The 22,339-nt window shown below is 55.7% G+C and overlaps 2 protein-coding genes across 3 annotated transcripts in view; one reads left to right on the forward strand and one right to left on the reverse strand.

The window, feature by feature from the left end:
- Positions 1 to 6,484, reverse strand: part of LOC142255204 (embryonic protein UVS.2-like) — a 32,764-nt gene extending 26,280 nt beyond the window's left edge. Inside the window, exon 1 of one of the 2 annotated variants that reach the window (XM_075326718.1) lies at positions 6,360 to 6,484. In XM_075326718.1, the coding sequence (XP_075182833.1) occupies positions 6,360 to 6,407 (48 nt within the window). In that variant the 5' untranslated portion in view covers positions 6,408 to 6,484. Of the gene's footprint in view, positions 1 to 6,142 lie in introns of both variants that reach the window. The other variant, XM_075326717.1, reaches the window with a different exon arrangement.
- Positions 6,485 to 6,571: 87 nt separating this feature from the next.
- Positions 6,572 to 22,109, forward strand: PSMC3 (proteasome 26S subunit, ATPase 3). Its single transcript, XM_075326719.1, has 12 exons — positions 6,572 to 6,679; positions 11,532 to 11,615; positions 12,449 to 12,574; positions 12,658 to 12,762; positions 13,958 to 14,020; positions 17,040 to 17,177; positions 17,258 to 17,401; positions 19,110 to 19,258; positions 19,884 to 19,980; positions 21,432 to 21,577; positions 21,716 to 21,797; positions 21,904 to 22,109. Exons 1-12 carry the CDS (start codon positions 6,653 to 6,655, stop codon positions 22,012 to 22,014), a joined length of 1,272 nt encoding a protein of 423 aa, XP_075182834.1. The 5' UTR covers positions 6,572 to 6,652; the 3' UTR covers positions 22,015 to 22,109.
- The last annotated feature ends 230 nt before the right edge of the window (positions 22,110 to 22,339 follow it).

Raw genomic sequence — 22,339 nt, forward strand, 5'->3', positions numbered from 1 at the left:
GGGACGGGGAGGAGGACAGGTGCACGAGGAGGACAGCACACCGAGGGGAATCAGGACCCAGCACTAACGGGGGATGACAGGGAGGGACGGGGAGGAGGACAGGTGCACGAGGAGGAGAGCACTCCGAGGGGAATCAGGACCCTGCACTAACAGGATGACAGGGAGGGACGGGGAGGAGGACAGGTGCACGAGGAGGACAGCACACCGAGGGGAATCAGGACCCTGCACTAACAGGATGACAGGGAGGGACGGGGAGGAGGACAGGTGCACGAGGAGGACAGTACACCGAGGGGAATCAGGACCCTGCACTAACAGGATGACAGGGAGGGACGGGGAGGAGGACAGGTGCACGAGGAGGAGAGCACACCGAGGGGAATCAGGACCCTGCACTAACAGGATGACAGGGAGGGACGGGGAGGAGGACAGGTGCACGAGGAGGACAGTACACCGAGGGGAATCAGGACCCTGCACTAACAGGATGACAGGGAGGGACGGGGAGGAGGACAGGTGCACGAGGAGGAGAGCACACCGAGGGGAATCAGGACCCTGCACTAACAGGATGACAGGGAGGGACGGGGAGGAGGACAGGTGCACGAGGAGGAGAGCACACCGAGGGGAATCAGGACCCAGCACTAACAGGATGACAGGGAGGGACGGGGAGGAGGACAGGTGCACGAGGAGGAGAGCACACCGAGGGGAATCAGGACCCTGCACTATCAGGATGACAGGGAGGGACGGGGAGGAGGACAGGTGCACGAGGGGGGCAGCACACCGAGGGGAATCAGGACCCTGCACTAACAGGATGACAGGGAGGGACGGGGAGGAGGACAGGTGCACGAGGAGGACAGTACACCGAGGGGAATACGGACCCTGCACTAACAGGATGACAGGGAGGGACGGGGAGGAGGACAGGTGCACGAGGAGGGCAGCACACCGAGGGGAATCAGGACCCTGCACTAACAGGATGACAGGGAGGGACGGGGAGGAGGACAGGTGCACGAGGAGGACAGCACACCGAGGGGAATCCGGACCCTGCACTAACAGGATGACAGGGAGGGACGGGGAGGAGGACAGGTGCACGAGGAGGGCAGCACACCGAGGGGAATCAGGACCCTGCACTAACAGGATGACAGGGAGGGACGGGGAGGAGGACAGGTGCACGAGGGGGGCAGCACACCGAGGGGAATCAGGACCCTGCACTAACAGGATGACAGGGAGGGACGGGGAGGAGGACAGGTGCACGAGGGGGGCAGCACACCGAGGGGAATACGGACCCTGCACTAACAGGATGACAGGGAGGGACGGGGAGGAGGACAGGTGCACGAGGAGGGCAGCACACCGAGGGGAATCAGGACCCTGCACTAACAGGATGACAGGGAGGGACGGGGAGGAGGACAGGTGCACGAGGAGGACAGCACACCGAGGGGAATCCGGACCCTGCACTAACAGGATGACAGGGAGGGACGGGGAGGAGGACAGGTGCACGAGGGGGGCAGCACACTGAGGGGAATCAGGACCCTGCACTAACAGGATGACAGGGAGGGACGGGGAGGAGGACAGGTGCACGAGGAGGGCAGCACACTGAGGGGAATCAGGACCCTGCACTAACAGGATGACAGGGAGGGACGGGGAGGAGGACAGGTGCACGAGGGGGACATCACACCGAGGGGAATCAGGACCCAGCACTAACGGGGGATGACAGGGAGGAACGGGGAGGAGGACAGGTGCACGAGGGGGGCAGCACACTGAGGGGAATCAGGACCCTGCACTAACAGGATGACAGGGAGGGACGGGGAGGAGGACAGGTGCACGAGGAGGACAGTACACCGAGGGGAATCCGGACCCTGCACTAACAGGGGATGACAGGGAGGGACGGGGAGGAGGACAGGTGCACGAGGAGGACAGCACACCGAGGGGAATCCGGACCCTGCACTAACAGGATGACAGGGAGGGACGGGGAGGAGGACAGGTGCACGAGGAGGAGAGCACACCGAGGGGAATCAGGACCCTGCACTAACAGGATGACAGGGAGGGACGGGGAGGAGGACAGGTGCACGAGGAGGACAGTACACCGAGGGGAATCAGGACCCTGCACTAACAGGATGACAGGGAGGGACGGGGAGGAGGACAGGTGCACGAGGAGGACAGTACACCGAGGGGAATCAGGACCCTGCACTAACAGGATGACAGGGAGGGACGGGGAGGAGGACAGGTGCACGAGGGGGGCAGCACACCGAGGGGAATCAGGACCCTGCACTAACAGGATGACAGGGAGGGACGGGGAGGAGGACAGGTGCACGAAGAGGAGAGCACACCGAGGGGAATCAGGACCCAGCACTAACAGGATGACAGGGAGGGACGGGGAGAAGGACAGGTGCACGAGGAGGACAGCACACCGAGGGGAATCAGGACCCTGCACTAACAGGATGACAGGGAGGGACGGGGAGGAGGACAGGTGCACGAGGGGGGCAGCACACCGAGGGGAATCAGGACCCTGCACTAACAGGATGACAGGGAGGGACGGGGAGGAGGACAGGTGCACGAAGAGGAGAGCACACCGAGGGGAATCAGGACCCAGCACTAACAGGATGACAGGGAGGGACGGGGAGAAGGACAGGTGCACGAGGAGGACAGCACACCGAGGGGAATCCGGACCCTGCACTAACAGGATGACAGGGAGGGACGGGGAGGAGGACAGGTGCACGAGGAGGACAGTACACCGAGGGGAATCAGGACCCTGCACTAACGGGGGATGACAGGGAGGGACGGGGAGGAGGAGGGCAGCACGCCGAGGGGAATCCGGAGCCTGCACTGACAGGATGACGTCTGAAGATAAGATCAAAGGGGACCGGCACGGATCGCAGAACGGGGCACGTTTATCCCTGTTACACCGGAGCAGTGGTGCAGACGCTCCGACCATCCATACGCTATGGGGCACCTAGAAAACGCCATAACAGCGTCAGCAGCTCCATAGAGGATGAGCAGAGGGCGAGCGTCTGCACTACTGTCCAGTGTACGGGCGAGGTCACATGTGCTGTAATCATCCGCTAGAACAGATCCTGCAGAGATCACATGTCCAGTAATCATCCAATAGATCATCTGTTAGACTGGATCCTGCAGAAATCACATGTCCAGTAATCATCCAATAGATCATCTGTTAGACTGGATCCTGCAGAGATCACATGTCCAGTAATCATCCAATAGATCATCTGTTAGACTGGATCCTGCAGAAATCACATGTCCAGTAATCATCCAATAGATCATCTGTTAGACTGGATCCTGCAGAGATCACATGTCCAGTAATCATCCAATAGATCATCTGTTAAGGTGGCTTTACACACTGCAACATTGCAAGCGACCTCGCTGTAACGTCACCGGTTTTGTGACGTAATAGCGGCCTCCCCAGCGACATTGCAGTGTGTGACACACATCAGCTCCTGGCCCTGCTGTGAAGTTGTGATCGCTACAAATCGTTCAGGACCATTCTTTGGTCCTTTGTTTCCCGCTGTGCAGCAAAGTCTCAGTGTGTAAAGGGGACTTTACAGCGACTTTGTTAGCGACTTCCCTTTCAAAAAGCTGCTTTACAACGTCCCCAATGACTAGCGAGGTCGCTCTGCAGGTCCGGATCGCTGTTGCGTCGTTGGCCAGGTCTGCCTGTTTGACAGCTCACCAGAGACTTTGTAGCGATCCCGGCCAGGTTGGGATCGCTGGTGGGATCGCTAGAAAGTCTCAGTGTGTAAAGGGGCCTTTAGACTGGATCCTGCAGAGATCACATGTCCAGTAATCATCCATTAGAGCAGATCCTGCAGAGATCACATGTCCAGTAATCATCCATTAGAGCAGATCCTGCAGAGATCACACGGCCAGTAATCATCCATTAGATTGGACCCTGCAGAGGTCACATGGCCAGTAATCATCCATTAGATTGGACCCTGCAGAGATCACATGTCCAGTAATCATCCATTAGACCAGATCCTGCAGAGATCACACGGCCAGTAATCATCCATTAGATTGGACCCTGCAGAGATCACACGGCCAGTAATCATCCATTAGATTGGACCCTGCAGAGGTCACACGGCCAGTAATCATCCATTAGATTGGACCCTGCAGAGGTCACATGGCCAGTAATCATCCATTAGATTGGACCCTGCAGAGGTCACATGTCCAGTAATCATCCATTAGAGCAGATCCTGCAGAGATCACACGGCCAGTAATCATCCATTAGAGCAGATCCTGCAGAGATCACACGGCCAGTAATCATCCATTAGATTGGATCCTGAAGAGGTCACATATTCCAGTAATCCTCCATTAGAGCTGATCCCGCAGAGGTCACATGGTCAGTAATCTACATTAGATCGGATCCTGCAGAGATCACACGTCCAGTCATCATACATTAGATCATCTGTTAGACTGGACCTTGCAGAGATCACATGTCTAGTAATCATACATTAGATTGGATCCTTCAGAGATGACACGTTCAGTAATCATACATTAGAGCGGATCCTGCAGAGATCACACGTCCAGTAATCATACATTAGATTGGATCCTGCAGAGATCACACGTCCAGTAATCATCCATTAGACCATCTGTAAGGCTATGTGCGCACGTTGCGTAAAAACATGCAGTTACGCTGCGCTTTGTAGCGCAGCGTAACTGCATGCGTCCTGCGTCCCCTGCACAGTCTATGGAGATTGTGCAGGGGCCGTGCGCACGTGGCGTCTCAGAGCGCAGCGCTTCGGCTACTGCCGAAGCGCTGCGCAAAAAGAAGTGACATGTCACTTCTTTCCTGCGCTTTGCCGGCAGCTCCTGCTCTGTCTATGGCAGGAGCTGCAGGCAGAGCGCATGGAATCGGCGCTCACTACGGACATTTCTGCAGCGATCTAAAGCGCACATGTGCTCTTCAGATCGCTGCAGAAATTTCTGCAGGGCTTGTACGCAACGTGCGCACATAGCAGACTGGACTCTGCAGAGATCACATGGCCAGTAATCATACATTAGAGCAGATGCTGCAGAGATCACATGGCCAGTAATCATACATTAGAGCAGATCCTGCAGAGATCACATGGCCAGTAATCATTCATTACAATGGATCCTGCAGAGGTCACATGTCCAGTAATCATCCATTAGAGCGGATCCTGCAGAGATCACATGTACAGTAATCATTGATTAGACCAGATCCTGCAGAGATCACACGTCTAGTAATCATTCATTAGAATGGATCCTGCAGAGATCTGTTGGCAAAAAGTTCTGCAAAACCAACTTTTTTTGTCGTTTGTTAAATAATTAATTTCTGCCGAATCCGATTTTTTTTTAACATTGGAGTCTATGGAGAACGGATCCTTTTTTTTTCCTACAGGATCCATTACAAATGGAAGGTAAATATCAATCTGTTAATGAACCCAGTCTCCATAGACTCCAGTGTTGAAAAGTGGATCTCTGCAGGATCCATTCTAATAGACGATTACTGGCCGTGTGAACTCTACGTTCCCCGTTCTGCCGATCCGTGCAGGTCCCGGACGTCGGATCGCACTGGTCACCGATCACCTCTAGGTGATTACTTGTTTCCACTGGACGATCGCTTTAACTTTCCGCTTCAGCTTCTCCCTAAAGAGGCAACAGAGCTGTAATCAGTGAGCTCCCGCCTGTAGGAAAATATCCCAAAAGGTGGAAATGTAGTTTTGCTCTAAATTATTCCTTTCCTGACCCGGCTCCTGACGTCTGTGTCAATAATAACAAACCTGGAACAGTTTGCAGAATTCTGCTTATTCCTCTGTTATTCCTCCTGGAAATGAAGGAACATGCAGGTGTGGGGCCGTCTCTGCCCAGTTTGCACTGTGGGAACTGATTGGACAGTGCTCTATGTGTGGGGCCGGCCCCCGCCTGGTGACACCCACTTGTCAATGTATTCATATATTTCCAGGAGGAATAACAGAGGGCTATCCCGATGCACTTATGAGGTAACGATGCTCCAGAATTGTATGTTATGGGGATACAATTATTATCGCTGGTTTAACCAGTTAGATGCTGCTGTCAATCACTGACCGCAACGTAAAGAGTAAAAAAAATCAACACAACGAAAAGATGCAACAAAATAGTCTAAAACATTGAATTTGCTGTAAAATGGTGTAAAAACATAATTTACCATAAAGCGAGTGGTGATGAGTGTGAGATCATGTGGGAGTGAGGGCGCTGCTGCGGGTATAGCTGACACAGCGCCACCATTGTGCACAGGCCGTGACTGGTACTGCAGCTTCATTATAGTCCTCAGCGCAGAGCTGTAATACCAGACACAGCCTGTGGACACCAGAGGCGCTGTCAATTCACTTCTGTTTGTACTACACGGTCATTCCCATGTGTACCTTTGCCCCCCGGCCTGGCACTGGGACCCCCGCTTCCTTGGCAGCCATAATTTACACCTCAGTATTGGCTTTGTTGCCATTACTCAAAATGGCGGCACCACAGACAACGGTTACGGCGCTCAGCTCGGTCACGTGACTTCCGGCGCTCACAGCCAGTAGCGCGTCAGAGGCGGCGACGGCGTCGGGAGGATTTGTCAGGGCGCACCGGAAGCTGGGTGTGCGGGCGCTTGTCTCGTCCCTCTACTTCCGGCGGTGATAGTGCGAACTCACCCGGCCTGTGAAAGGAAGTAAACATGGCGTCTGTGTGGGATGAAACCGAGGTAAGAGCGGGGCCGGCATGGCGGGTGAGGAGGGGCAGCCATGACACCCGCCCGCCACACAGGCTGCGCCGCTGGGACTTGTAGTGCTTTCTGTACTGATCGGTCTCAGGCTCTGTTCATTTTCGGTTTATTCTCTGGGTTATGGTGATTCCGTGTTCTGTCCGTCAGCCCGGTGTGTGACCGCGGAGGACGGGATATTGTGCGACCCCACGTCACATGGAGGCACCGACCGGCTTCATGTCAGTGAATGGAAACGTCTGGAAGCAGGTTCTGTTCACCGCAGGCGCCATCTCCAGTCTGCGGCTACAACCGTGACCACCGGCTGCAGGAAGGCGGCGCAGTCACCGGCGACCGGTCAGCCAGAGGCGGCGCAGTCACCGGCGACCGGTCAGCCAGAGGCGGCGCAGTCACCGGCGACCGGTCAGCCAGAGGCGGCGCAGTCACCGGGGACCGGTCAGCCAGAGGCGGCGCAGTCACCGGCGACCGGTCAGCCAGAGGCGGCGCAGTCACCGGGGACCGGTCAGCCAGAGGCGGCGCAGTCACCGGCGAGCGGTCAGCCAGAGGCGGCGCAGTCACCGGCGAGCGGTCAGCCAGAGGCGGCGCAGTCACCGGCGAGCGGTCAGCCAGAGGCGGCGCAGTCACCGGCGAGCGGTCAGCCAGAGGCGGCGCAGTCACCGGCGAGCGGTCAGCCAGAGGCGGCGCAGTCACCGGCGAGCGGTCAGCCAGAGGCGGCGCAGTCACCGGCGAGCGGTCAGCCAGAGGCGGCGCAGTCACCGGGGACCGGTCAGCCAGAGGCGGCTGCTGCCTAGCAACAGAGCATCCTGCTCCACTGTGACCACCGGCTGCAGGAAGGCGGCGCAGTCACCGGTAACCGGTCAGCCGGAGGCGGCTGCTGCCTAGCAACAGAGCATCCTGCTCCACTGTGACCACCGGCTGCAGGAAGGCGGCGCAGTCACCGGTAACCGGTCAGCCGGAGGCGGCTGCTGCCTAGCAACAGAGCATCCTGCTCCACTGTGACCACCGGCTGCAGGAAGGCGGCGCAGTCACCGGTAACCGGTCAGCCGGAGGCGGCTGCTGCCTAGCAACAGAGCATCCTGCTCCACTGTGACCACCGGCTGCAGGAAGGCGGCGCAGTCACCGGCGACCGGTCAGCCAGAGGCGGCGCAGTCACCGGGGACCGGTCAGCCAGAGGCGGCGCAGTCACCGGCGACCGGTCAGCCAGAGGCGGCGCAGTCACCGGCGACCGGTCAGCCAGAGGCGGCGCAGTCACCGGCGACCGGTCAGCCAGAGGCGGCGCAGTCACCGGGGACCGGTCAGCCAGAGGCGGCGCAGTCACCGGCGACCGGTCAGCCAGAGGCGGCGCAGTCACCGGCGACCGGTCAGCCAGAGGCGGCGCAGTCACCGGCGACCGGTCAGCCAGAGGCGGCGCAGTCACCGGTCAGCTGTAGGTGGTACCTGCCTAGCAACAGAGCATCCTGCTCCACTATGAAGACCCCCTGTGTGAGTGGTGTCTGGGGGTTATCCAGAATGTATCCACAGCAAGCAGAGGTCTGGAAAATATCTGTAAGAAAGCTGCGACACCTCCTGTCATACAGCAGACACATGCAAAGCAGCTAATGGGATAAATATAACATGCCGGTCATGTGCCAGAGCCAATCTCTACCGCACCAGTGCTCCCCATCGGGGGCAGCGATGACATCACTGCAGCCAATCACTGGCCGTAAGGTGTGATCATCACACCGAGGCCGGGGACTGGCTGCAGTGGTCCACTACATGACTAGATGACATTGTTGCTGAGAGCTGCACGGACCACCAGAGCGATTCTATCGGCGGGGGAGTTAATGTTTTTGTTTTTTTTTTTAAGTGGCTATTTTTAGGATAGAAAGTTATCACCTAACAGAGGAATAGGTAATTACTGGGGTCCAACCACTGGGATAGATCAGGGTCTAGAGATCCCTAATTCATGAGAGGCTGCAGCAAGGCGTCTTTCCGTGACTGGTCCCTAACTTAATATCACACCTCTTCCCAGGCTAAGTCTCCAAACCTATAGGCAGTAATTACATGGAGCATTTCCTATAGCAGTAATGCAAGTCAAGATTTACATGTTCAATGTTCACATATATCTAGGCACTTACAGAGGTCGCTGTATCCACTGCTTTGTGTATTCTGCTGTCACAGCAGCTTGCACCTGTTCACACTTTATTCTGCAAATCCCTGTCTGAGTAAAGTAGAGGTGAAGGTGCTGGAGTGCGGTGCGCGGCTGTCTCCACCAGTCCCATAGACACTGAATAGAGCGGAGGTGAATGTGCTGGAGTGCGGTGCGCGGCTGTCTCCACCAGTCCCATAGACAATGCATAGAGCGGAGGTGTAGGTGCTGGAGTGCGGTGCTTGGCTGTCTCCACCAGTCCCATAGACGCTTAATAGAGCGGAGGTGTAGGTGCTGGAGTGCGGTGCTCAGCTGTCTCCACCAGTCCCATAGACACTGAATAGAGTGGAGGTGAAGGTGCTGGAGTGCGGTGCTCGGCTGTCTCCACCAGTCCCATAGACGCTTAATAGAGCGGAGGTGTAGGTGCTGGAGTGCGGTGCCCGGCTGTCTCCACCAGTCCCATAGACACTGAATAGAGTGGAGGTGAAGGTGCTGGAGTGCGGTGCTCGGCTGTCTCCACCAGTCCCATAGACGCTTAATAGAGCGGAGATGTAGGTGCTGGAGTGCGGTGCTCAGCTGTCTCCACCAGTCCCATAGACAATGTATAGAGTGTTGGTGCTGGAGTGCGGTGCACGGCTGTCTTCAGCAGTCCCATAGACACTGAATAGAGCAGAGGTGTAGGTGCTGGAGTGCGGTGCTCGGCTGTCTCCACCAGTCCCATAGACACTGAATAGAGCGGAGGTGCTGGAGTGCGGTGCTCGGCTGTCTCCACCAGTCCCATAGACAATGAATAGAGCGGAGGTGCTGGAGTGCGGTGCGCGGCTGTCTCCACCAGTCCCATAGACACTGAATAGAGCAGAGATGTAGGTGCTGGAGTGCGGTGCTCAGCTGTCTCCACCAGTCCCATAGACAATGTATAGAGTGTTGGTGCTGGAGTGCGGTGCGCGGCTGTCTTCACCAGTCCCATAGACACTGAATAGAGTGGAGGTGTAGGTGCTGGAGTGCGGTGTTTGGCTGTCTCCACCAGTCCCATAGACACTGAATAGAGTGGAGGTGTAGGTGCTGGAGTGCGGTGTTTGGCTGTCTCCACCAGTCCCATAGACACTGAATAGAGTGGAGGTGTAGGTGCTGGAGTGCGGTGCGCGGCTGTCTTCACCAGTCCCATAGACACTGAATAGAGTGGAGGTGTAGGTGCTGGAGTGCGGTGCTCGGCTGTCTTCAGCAGTCCCATAGACAATGAATAGAGCGGAGGTGTAGGTGCTGGAGTGCGGTGCTTGGCTGTCTCCACCAGTCCCATAGACACTGAATAGAGCAGAGATGAAGGTGCTGGAGTGCGGTGCCTGGCTCTCTTCACCAGTCCCATAGACACTGAATAGAGCAGAGGTGTAGGTGCTGGAGTGCGGTGCTCGGCTGTCTCCACCAGTCCCATAGACACTGAATAGAGCAGAGATGAAGGTGCTGGAGTGCGGTGCTCGGCTGTCTCCACCAGTCCCATAGACACTGAATAGAGCGGAGATGTAGGTGCTGGAGTGCGGTGCTTGGCTGTCTCCACCAGTCCCATAGACAATGAATAGAGCAGAGATGAAGGTGCTGGAGTGCGGTGCTCGGCTGTCTCCACCAGTCCCATAGACAATGAATAGAGCGGAGATGTAGGTGCTGGAGTGCGGTGCTTGGCTGTCTCCACCAGTCCCATAGACAATGAATAGAGCAGAGATGAAGGTGCTGGAGTGCGGTGCTCAGCTGTCTCCACCAGTCCCATAGACACTGAATAGAGCGGAGGTGTAGGTGCTGGAGTGCGGTGCTCGGCTGTCTCCACCAGTCCCATAGACACTGAATAGAGCGGAGATGTAGGTGCTGGAGTGCGGTGCTCAGCTGTCTCCACCAGTCCCATAGACAATGTATAGAGTGGTGCTGGAGTGCGGTGCTCGGCTGTCTCCACCAGTCCCATAGATAATGTATAGAGTGTTGGTGTAGGTGCTGGAGTGCGGTGCTTGGCTGTCTCCACCAGTCCCATAGACACTGAATAGAGCGGAGGTGTAGGTGCTGGAGTGCGGTGCTCGGCTGTCTCCACCAGTCCCATAGACAATGAATAGAGCGGAGGTGAAGCATAGTCGCCTCCCATCCATTCATACAGGGCTCTGCAGAGTTCAGTTCTCAAAATCCAGAGCCCTGAAATCAGTATCACTGGGGGTCCTAGTAGTCGGCCCCCAGCAATCAGTCCTCTATCTGATGGATAGGGCATAAATTGGCAATAACTCTTTAACAATTTATCGTCTGTCACCTGGTAGCAATACCAGGACAGGGGAGCCTGATGATAAAGACCCCTGCTACTTTCCAGATTGTGGGACCTGTGACCCCTGTAGTTAAACTGATGCAATAGTCCAGCATGTGCGATTTGGCAGCAATAAAGATTGCGCTTCACAGCACCAAAGACCTGGAGTGGTGGAGCAGGGCACCAGCACGGCCATTATATCTGGGGGTAATTGCTCTGTCACTCAGCGGTCATCGTATTTCTGGTGATTGGCGCCTCTGGGCATCTGCTCCACTTTTCTTGGCTCTGCGGCTCCCACATATACAATGCCCGTGGCATCGGTGGGTGTGATCTCTTATATATTGTATACGGTTCTTATAGTGGTTGACCTTTTTGGTGGTGGGGGGTGTAGAGCTGATTGTGGACTTATGCCGGTCTCTCTCCATCTCTTGCAGCAGGATGGGGTGGGACAAGAAGTCCTCAAGATGTCGACAGAGGAGATAATCCAGAGAACCCGACTCCTGGACAGCGAGATCAAGGTGAGGACTGCACGCACCAGACACAAGTGTATGTGGCGGTGTAGGCTGGAGACACACGTGGCGGAGTGTGCGGGGCATATACGTGGCGGAGTGTGCGGGGCATATACGTGGCGGGGTGTGCGGGGCATATACGTGGCGGGGTGTGCGGGGCATATACGTGGCGGGGTGTACGGGGCATATACGTGGCGGGGTGTGCGGGGCATATACGTGGCGGGGTGTGCGGGGCATATACGTGGCGGGGTGTGCGGGGCATATACGTGGCGGGGTGTGCGGGGCATATACGCGGCGGGGTGTGCGGGGCATATACGCGGCGGGGTGTGCGGGGCATATACGCGGCGGGGTGTGCGGGACATATACGCGGCGGGGTGTGCGGGACATATACGCGGCGGGGTGTGCGGGACATATACGCGGCGGGGTGTGCGGGACATATACGCGGCGGGGTGTGCGGGACATATACGCGGCGGGGTGTGCGGAACATATACGCGGCGGTGCATGTCAGATGCAGACGGCTGACCTGATATTGCTCAGTGTCACATATGAGAATTATTATTATGTCCATTTATATTGGGGTTCGGGGGGGGGGGGGGCGGCATTTGCCGTCACATGTGGCTGCACCATCAATCACAGGGCGTACATATATACTGCAGGGGTAGAGCGCCAGCGTCATCCATAGCACGCACATTATTGGTCCTGAGCGGTTCAGCGGGTTACAGGAATGGCCGTCAGTCTGTTACCATGGAGACGCACTCTTCTGCGTTTGAGTTGCAGTACAGGAGATGATTGTGTGACTTTTATGGGGGGCGTTCTACACCTTTTAACCCTTAATCTTTCAGATCATGAAGAGCGAGGTTCTACGCGTGACACACGAGTTACAGGCCATGAAAGACAAAATCAAAGAAAACAGCGAGAAAATCAAAGTGAATAAGACCCTCCCGTACCTGGTGTCCAACGTCATTGAGGTAAAGCGGCGGCGGCGGCGCCCGGCTCAGTGAGGCGCAGGCTCCGGGTTATGTGTAAATCTGACCCATCGTTCTCTTCTCAGCTGCTGGATGTGGACCCCAACGACCAGGAGGAAGATGGCGCCAACATAGATCTGGATTCACAGAGGAAGGGAAAATGTGCCGTCATCAAAACCTCCACCCGACAGGTACCCGCATTCAGGACCGACGCGTTTCACACCAGTTCTGGCATCATTACACTGGGAAGAGTCACCGCCATATGTGACTAGGCCTGCACGTATTAACAGTGGGGCCGTGTACTGACTGGCGGCACAGTAAAACTCACGCCATAGCCTTACATTTTTTGTACACGTGGCTAAATAGGATTTGTCTTGCAATCCATTCAAAAAGCCACACAGTTCCTAAATATGGGGTGCATCCACCATTCACAATAGATAATATCACAGCTCACCTTCTCCTCCAGTACAATGACTGATAACACCTCTATACAGTAGATAACACAGGATCTACCGTTCACAATAGGTGATGTCACAGCTCACCTCCTCCCTTTCCTGTACAATGACTGTAAACCTCTCTATATACAGTAGATAACACTGGATCCACCATTCACAATAGGTTGTATTATAGCTCACCTCCTCCACCTGTACAATGACTTATAACAACTCTGTAGACAGTTTATAACATAGTGTCCACCATTGACAATAGATGATGTCACAGCTCACCTCCCTCCCTCCCTCCCGTAGAATGACTAATAACCCCTCCATATACAGCTGATAACACAGGATCCTCCATTCACAATAGGTGTCACAGCTCACCTCCTTCACCCATACAATGACTGATAACACAGATCCTCCATTTATATTAGTTGATGTGACAGCTCACCTCCTCCTCCAATCTGTATAACCTTTTCATTAGATGCTTCAGTACATTATATAAAGTCTTCATTTTGGTTATATTACTTTTGTTTTCGAAGATAAATATGCCTCAGAGGTCGGTGTGAGAAGCCGAGAAGCCCAACACTTCTAATATTTATTCACCATAAAGATCGTACTAACAAAAAGGAACATTTAACACACAAACCCATGGGTCATTTTCTGAGGACAGTTTTTTTTTTTTTCTGATTTTTTTTTTTTTTTTTTTTGCAAACGCCCCCTCCCGTTATCCCCCTCCCGTTATCCCCCTCCCGTTATCCCCCTCCCGTTATCCCCCTCCCGTTATCCCCCTCCCGTTATCCCCCTCCCGTTATCCCCCTCCCGTTATCCCCCTCCCGTTATCCCCCTCCCGTTATCCCCCTCCCGTTATCCCCCTCCCGTTATCCCCCTTTCTTTTCTCTTTTCTGCTGCTCCTACTGGTTGACTTTTCACTTCTTTCTCTCTTCACCAGACGTACTTCTTGCCAGTGATTGGTTTGGTTGATGCCGAAAAGCTAAAACCGGGAGATCTCGTGGTGAGTCCTGTGCTGCTATTAAAGGGATGAAATTGAGGTCTGCGCTTCACGGGTGATAATGGGATGGAAGTAAAGTACGCGTCAGATCGCTGTCACCGGATGCTCCTTAGGTTGCTTGTCTGATCCCCTGGCGTACGTGCGCTCTGCTTGGTGTCTGCGTGCTTTTTTGGTCGGATACAAGGTGGTTACGGCCAGAATCTCTGGGGGCAACTATCAGGGAGAAGTAGGGGAAATCAGTATTGTTTTCTTTTGTTTTTAAATTTAATCCACCAAACAATGCTAGAGATATTTTATGGTGTTTATGAGGGGGCGTGGCTCACGGGAGCCTCTGGGGGGGCGTGGCTCACGGGAGCCTCTGGGGGGCGTGGCTCACGGGAGCCTCTGGGGGGCGTGGCTCACGGGAGCCTCTGGGGGGGCGTGGCTCACGGGAGCCTCTGGGGGGGCGTGGCTCACGGGAGCCTCTGGGGGGGCGTGGCTCACGGGAGCCTCTGGGGGGGCGTGGCTCACGGGAGCCTCTGGGGGGGCGTGGCTCACGGGAGCCTCTGGGGGGGCGTGGCTCACGGGAGCCTCTGGGGGGGCGTGGCTCACGGGAGCCTCTGGGGGGGCGTGGCTCACGGGAGCCTCTGGGGGGGGCGTGGCTCACGGGAGCCTCTGGGGGGGCGTGGCTCACGGGAGCCTCTGGGGGGGCGTGGCTCACGGGAGCCTCTGGGGGGGCGTGGCTCACGGGAGCCTCTGGGGGGGCGTGGCTCACGGGAGCCTCTGGGGGGGGCGTGGCTCACGGGAGCCTCTGGGGGGGGCGTGGCTCACGGGAGCCTCTGGGGGGGGCGTGGCTCACGGGAGCCTCTGGGGGGGGCGTGGCTCACGGGAGCCTCTGGGGGGGGCGTGGCTCACGGGAGCCTCTGGGGGGGGCGTGGCTCACGGGAGCCTCTGGGGGGGGCGTGGCTCACGGGAGCCTCTGGGGGGGGCGTGGCTCACGGGAGCCTCTGGGGGGGGCGTGGCTCACGGGAGCCTCTGGGGGGGGCGTGGCTCACGGGAGAAAAATGGATAATAAGGGGAGAAGCGGGAGTAAAATAAGGTTTGTTGCTATCTCCGGATGTTGCGGTCACTTGACCGTGTAACGTACAGAAAATTGGGGAGGACATTTTAAATAGGATGAAATAGAGAAAAAAATGAAATTCTGCAATAGATTTTTGGGTTTTGTTTGCAGTGGTCATTGTGTGACAAATAAGACCTGGGAACAGGATGGTCCCGCTCCGTCCGATCACGACCAAACCAAATTTGCATCAATTCTGAAAAAAACCCTCAGAATATTGTTAAACAAGACACAGTTTTTCTTTGTGTCGCCTTTTTCCGAGGCCCGGTGCTGGCGCTGAGCGAGGGTTAGTTCTTTTTCGTGGCGAGCTGAACTTTTCATTGACGCCACGTTTGTGTCCATGCAACTTTTTGGGGAGGTGAAGTGACTAAAAACGGTGATTCGGGTGTTTTTTTTCCCCTCTGGTGTTTACTGAAGGGGTTAAGTAATTCCTTATTTAGATAAGAGTTTAGATCAAAGTTTTATGGACGCAGCGATACCGGATATATCATTTTTATAATTATCTTTTCCTTCCATTTATTGTAAAGGAGGAAAGAGAATGACTTGAATGTTTGTTTTTTAGTTTCGTTTTTTTTTTTTTTTTTTTTTTTTTTACATTTTTAAATTATTTTTTTTTTATTTAAAATTTTTAGTCCCCTGATAGAATTGAAGCACAGTATTGCCGTCCACAGTGACAATCTCAGGCTGCGGCTGTTAGATACTGATGTCGTCTGTGTAACACACGCCCCACACCAGCCGAGGGTGGAAGGGGCTCACGGCCTGGGCCCACTCTGCACGTGGGGACCCCTCCCAGCCTGGCCCACTCTGCACGTGGGGACCCCTCCAGCCTGGCCCACTCTGCACGTGGGGACCCCTCCCAGCCTGGCCCACTCTGCACATGGGGACCCCCCCCGGCCTGGGCCCACTCTGCACATGGGGACCCCTCCCAGCCTGGCCCAATCTGCACATGGGGACCCCCCCCAGCCTGGCCCAATCTGCACATGGGAACCCCCCCCAGCCTGGCCCAATCTGCACATGGGGACCCCCCCCAGCCTGGCCCACTCTGCACATGGGGACCCCCCCCAGCCTGGCCCACTCTGCACGTGGGGACCCCTCCCAGCCTGGCCCACTCTGCACGTGGGGACCCCTCCCAGCCTGGCCCACTCTGCACGTGGGGACCCCTCCCAGCCTGGCCCACTCTGCACGTGGGGACCCCTCCCAGCCTGGCCCACTCTGCACGTGGGGACCCCTCCCAGCCTGGCCCACTCTGCACGTGGGGACCCCTCCCAGCCTGGCCCACTCTGCACGTGGGGACCCCTCCCAGCCTGGCCCACTCTGCACGTGGGGACCCCTCCCAGCCTGGCCCACTCTGCACGTGGGGACCCCTCCCAGCCTGGCCCACTCTGCACGTGGGGACCCCTCCCAGCCTGGCCCACTCTGCACGTGGGGACCCCTCCCAGCCTGGCCCACTCTGCACGTGGGGACCCCTCTGGCCTGAGCCCACTCCGCACGTGGGGACCCCTTTCCAGGATGTTAATTCACATGTTAATGTGAAAAGGGGAGAAAGGAGAACTAAACTTTGGAAAAAAAGAAAAAATTCCTTCCTGAATCTCCTCCTCTTGGACCGTATTCAGACTATTACTATCAGAACTGAGCAGTATATAGCGGAGGCGTTTATGTTTCAGTCATTTTTCCCGTTTCATTATCGGCAGCAGGAGCCTCTCCCCTCTGTAAAATCACATTATGGCGGTCCCCTTGGCTGTGCGGTTCCCATTGCTGTTAGTGATGGCACATGACTCGGATACGCCATCACTTTGTGACTTCTGGGACCCCCGGTGGTCTCGGTCCAATCAGCTCTTGTCATTGGTCCTAGCGGAAGGCGTCGCTTACAGTGATGAGGACCCTTTATCCTCTGTTCTCTGGTTATTTAGTTTCTTCTTTTTTCAGGGGGTGAATAAGGATTCTTACCTCATCCTGGAGACGTTGCCTACAGAATATGACTCCCGAGTGAAGGCCATGGAGGTGGACGAGCGGCCGACCGAGCAATACAGCGACATTGGAGGCCTGGACAAGCAGATCCAGGAGGTGCGGGCGGAGGGACACGGCTGTGCCGATGCGTCTCGCTCTGCATACACCATACTGACCACTAAACGCTTCCATTACAGCTGGTGGAGGCCATCGTGTTACCCATGAATCACAAGGAGAAATTTGAGAATTTGGGAATTCAGCCCCCTAAAGGAGTGCTGATGTATGGCCCCCCTGGGACGGGGAAGACTCTCCTGGCGAGAGCATGTGCCGCACAGACTAAGGTAGGTAATGACTGAGTGTGACCGCGAGAAGCTTAAAGGGATTATCCAGGCTAAAGTGACAAGTCTGCAGTCCCCCTGTGTGTCCCCCAACTTGTGACCCCCGCACAGTCCACAGTGTGATGAGAGGGCTCACAAGTCATAGAGGGGAACATAGAGCAGAGCTCGACACCGTGCGGACCGAGACAGCCGAAGGACTAAAACCAGTGGACCGCGGGCTGCAACGTGCCCCCCCAACCGCCTGCTGCTGCAGATGCTGCCTGAGGTCACCGCTGTCTGCATCCTCAAGCATTGGTGGAGGATGGCTGCTGGCTCCGTGTACCACTAAACTGCATGAGGCACAGCAGTCGCAATGATGCCACATCATATAGGGGGGCTGAGGGCACATACTGTATATAGGAGGCTATGTGGGGGCTCACACTGTATATAGGGGGCTATGTGGGGGCTCACACTGTATATAGGAGGCTATGTGGGGGTTTATACTGTATATAGGGGCTATGTGGGGGCTCATAGTGTATATGGGGGCTGTGTATGAGCACATGCTGTATATGGGGGGCACCTACTGTATATGGGGGGGCTGTATGTGGCCTTACACTGTACATGGGAGCTATTTGGAGGCTTATACTGTATATGGGAGCTATGTATAGGCACATACTGTGTATGGGGGGCTGTGTGGGGGCTCATTTTGTATATATGGGGCCATGTGGAGGCTCATACTGTATATATGGGGCCATGTGGGGGGCTCACACTGTATATATGGGGCCATGTGGGGGCTCATACTGTATATGGGGGCTGTCAGGGCACATGCTCTATATGGGGGCTGTGTGGAGTCACACACTATATATAGGAGGCTATGTGGGGGCTCATACTGTATATATGGGGCCATGTGGGGGCTCATACTGTATATATGGGGCCATGTGGCTCATACTGTATATATGGGGCCATGTGGGGGGCTCATACTGTATATATGGGGCCATGTGGGGGGCTCATACTGTATATATGGGGCCATGTGGGGGGCTCATACTGTATATATGGGGCCATGTGGGGGGCTCATACTGTATATATGGGGCCATGTGGGGGGCTCATACTGTATATGTGGGGGGCTCATACTGTATATATGGGGCCATGTGGGGGGCTCATACTGTATATATGGGGCCATGTGGGGGGCTCATACTGTATATACGGGGCCATGTGGGGGGCTCATACTGTATATACGGGGGGCTCATACTGTATATACGGGGCCATGTGGGGGGCTCACACTGTATATATGGGGCCATGTGGGGGGCTCACACTGTATATATGGGGCCATGTGGGGGGCTCACACTGTATATATGGGGCCATGTGGGGGGCTCACACTGTATATATGGGGCCATGTGGGGGGCTCACACTGTATATATGAGGCCATGTGGGGGGCTCACACTGTGTATATGGGGCCATGTGGGGGCTGTGTCAGGGCTCATACTCTATATAGGGGGATATACTTAATTCTGCTCAATATTAAGTGATATAATGAATGTATTAGTATTGAGCAGAATTAATGGCGGCCTTCTATATTGGTTCGGCCTCCACACCAGTCACGGTCTCTCATGTGGCCCCTCGGGATTATTTAGTGCCCCCCCTGCCATAGTCACTGCAGACTTGTTGTTTTACACCAGAAGACCCCTTTGATGATGGGCGGGGGTCCTCGGTGACATTTGCTGTCTTCTTTCAGGCCACTTTCTTGAAACTCGCGGGTCCTCAGTTAGTTCAGATGTTTATCGGAGATGGAGCCAAGCTGGTCCGGGACGCCTTCGCTCTGGCCAAGGAGAAGGCGCCCTCCATCATCTTTATCGATGAGCTGGACGCTATTGGAACGAAAAGGTTAGTTTTACCATTCAGCATCGAGGGGTTTTCCACCCGGGACACATCCACCTGTCACAGAGCTGCCGCCCAGGACCCAATCACTGGGTTATTCCGGGGGGGCCGCTGTGCTTTTAGGGAAATGTAGAATTACATGGCACCCACTGGAGGTGGCGGAAAAATCCTGCAAAATGAGAGGTCCCCGTGACTGATAAGGGGGTGTTGTGCAGTCAGTGGCCTCCAATGAACATCATATAGAGGGGTCTTTTATTCATGGGTCCTATTAGGACATATAGGGAAGGCTGCTCTCAGTGACAGTTTAATCTATGGGGATATTCCCAGTTTATAGTCTATGCTCTCACTTTGCTGGTGGGCGTTTGACCTCTGAGACCCCATCGATCTTGAGAAGTGGCTGCAGTGCTGCCTGCTCCCCATTGTGGGGGTCGGGTGCGGTAATGTGGTCCCGTCAGTCTCACGATGGTTCGGAGCCTCGGAGGTCAGACTCTGTATATATTGATGATGTATCCTGCGGGTTTGTCATCACTTTATATGGGGGATGTAACCCTATGAATTGTATGGACCGCTCGCCCTGTATATAAATACCTGCATAATGGGGTAAAGCAGCTGCCGGCTCCTTGTGATGTAGGTTTGACAGTGAGAAGGCCGGGGACCGCGAGGTGCAGAGGACCATGCTGGAGCTTCTGAACCAGCTGGACGGATTTCAACCCAACACCCAAGTTAAGGTACAAACCTGCTCTCCTGTATTTGTAACCGGGATCTCCCTGTATTACATATATACTGTATAGCCGCTCCGCTGTCTGCCATATGGGACCTGCTGGGATGTGGGCGCAGTCGTCAGGTATCGGGTAGATCTGCTGGGATGTGGGCGCAGTCGTCAGGTATCGGGTAGATCTGCTGGGATGTGGGCTCAGTCGTCAGGTATCGGGTAGATCTGCTGGGATGTGGGCTCAGTCATCAGGTATCGGGTAGATCTGCTGGGATGTGGGCTCAGTCGTCAGGTATCGGGTAGATCTGCTGGGATGTGGGCGCAGTCGTCAGGTATCGGGTAGATCTGCTGGGATGTGGGCTCAGTCGTCAGGTATCGGGTAGATCTGCTGGGATGTGGGCTCAGTCGTCAGGTATCGGGTAGATCTGCTGGGATGTGGGCTCAGTTGTCAGGTATCGGGTAGATCTGCTGGGATGTGGGCTCAGTCGTCAGGTATCGGGTAGATCTGCTGGGATGTGGGCTCAGTCGTCAGGTATCGGGTAGATCTGCTGGGATGTGGGCTCAGTCGTCAGGTATCGGGTAGATCTGCTGGGATGTGGGCTCAGTCGTCAGGTATCGGGTAGATCTGCTGGGATGTGGGCGCAGTCGTCGGGTATCGGGTAGATCTGCTGGGATGTGGGCGCAATCGTCGGGTATCGGGTAGATCTGCTGGGATGTGGGCGCAGGTATCGGGTAGATCTGCTGGGATGTGGGCGCAGTCGTCAGGTATCGGGTAGATCTGCTGGGATGTGGGTGCAGGTATCGGGTAGATCTGCTGGGATGTGGGCGCAGTCGTCGGGGATCGGGTAGATCTGCTGGGATGTGGGCGCAGTCGTCGGGGATCGGGTAGATCTGCTGGGATGTGGGTGCAGGTATCGGGTAGATCTGCTGGGATGTGGGCGCAGTCGTCGGGTATCGGGTAGATCTGCTGGGATGTGGGCTCAGTCGTCAGGTATCGGGTAGATCTGCTGGGATGTGGGCGCAGTCGTCAGGTATCGGGTAGATCTGCTGGGATGTGGGCGCAGTCGTCAGGTATCGGGTAGATCTGCTGGGATGTGGGCGCAGTCGTCAGGTATCGGGTAGATCTGCTGGGATGTGGGCGCAGTCGTCAGGTATCGGGTAGATCTGCTAGGATGTGGGCGCAGGTATCGGGTAGATCTGCTGGGATGTGGGCGCAGTCGTCAGGTATCGGGTAGATCTGCTGGGATGTGGGTGCAGGTATCGGGTAGATCTGCTGGGATGTGGGCGCAGTCGTCGGGGATCGGGTAGATCTGCTGGGATGTAGGCGCAGTTGTCGGGGATCGGGTAGATCTGCTGGGATGTGGGCGCAGTTGTCGGGGATCGGGTAGATGTGACGTCACCTGCTCCGACCGTCTCTCGATGTGGAAGTGACCGGAGCAGGACCCTTGAACAGTCCCTTATTTTCAGGTGATTGCGGCTACAAACCGTGTCGACATCTTGGATCCCGCGCTCCTCCGTTCAGGACGTCTCGACAGGAAAATCGAATTTCCAATGCCCAATGAAGAGGCCCGAGCCCGAATCATGCAAATCCATTCCCGCAAGATGAACGTCAGGTGCGTGTCTGTACCGCGGCGAGGACACGGAGGAGTGTGGGCGGTTTTACGTTTTGCACCTCGTGGTGGCGCTATGGTCCACACAATCGGGTTCAGTGTTGTATCTGCAGATTGTAATGAAGGCTTTTACCTCCGCAGCCCCGATGTGAATTACGAGGAGCTGGCGCGCTGCACCGATGACTTCAATGGTGCACAGTGTAAAGCCGTGTGCGTGGAGGCGGTGAGTATCGCAACCTTTGCTCTGTAGTCTGGGCACTCACCATTTTGCATGGTCGGAGTGTGTTGCTTTCGAGGACCTGTGTGACCTCCTATCTTTCTTTTTGTAGGGTATGATCGCTCTGCGCAGAGGGGCCACCGAGCTGACACATGAGGATTACATGGAGGGGATCTTGGAAGTCCAAGCTAAGAAAAAGGCCAATTTGCAGTACTATGCGTAGACCCCCAGGATGGGGAGATCGGGGGCGAGCCCCGCCGCGTGTTGTCAGGACTCTTCATGTTAAAGGAAGAAATAAACCCCACCTCTTTAGCTCCATGCACCGCCCTCGTGCTGCCGTCTGTGCTGGTTATTGGCTTCATTATTCCCGGTCGTGTCCGGCCATTGATTCCTCACTTATCAGAGCCTCCCGGGGTCGTCCGCTCCAGTCCTGATGGGTCTCATCACTGCTTGTATGGGATTCAGGTGACCGATCCTCCATTAGGAGCGCTGCCTTTCTCCTGGGCTCTGGCGTCTGCATCGCTGGCTCCTGTGGATCCCCCGAATAT

Source organism: Anomaloglossus baeobatrachus, chromosome 10 (assembly GCF_048569485.1).
Source record: "Anomaloglossus baeobatrachus isolate aAnoBae1 chromosome 10, aAnoBae1.hap1, whole genome shotgun sequence".
In the NCBI taxonomy this organism is placed as follows: Eukaryota; Metazoa; Chordata; class Amphibia; order Anura; family Aromobatidae; genus Anomaloglossus; species Anomaloglossus baeobatrachus.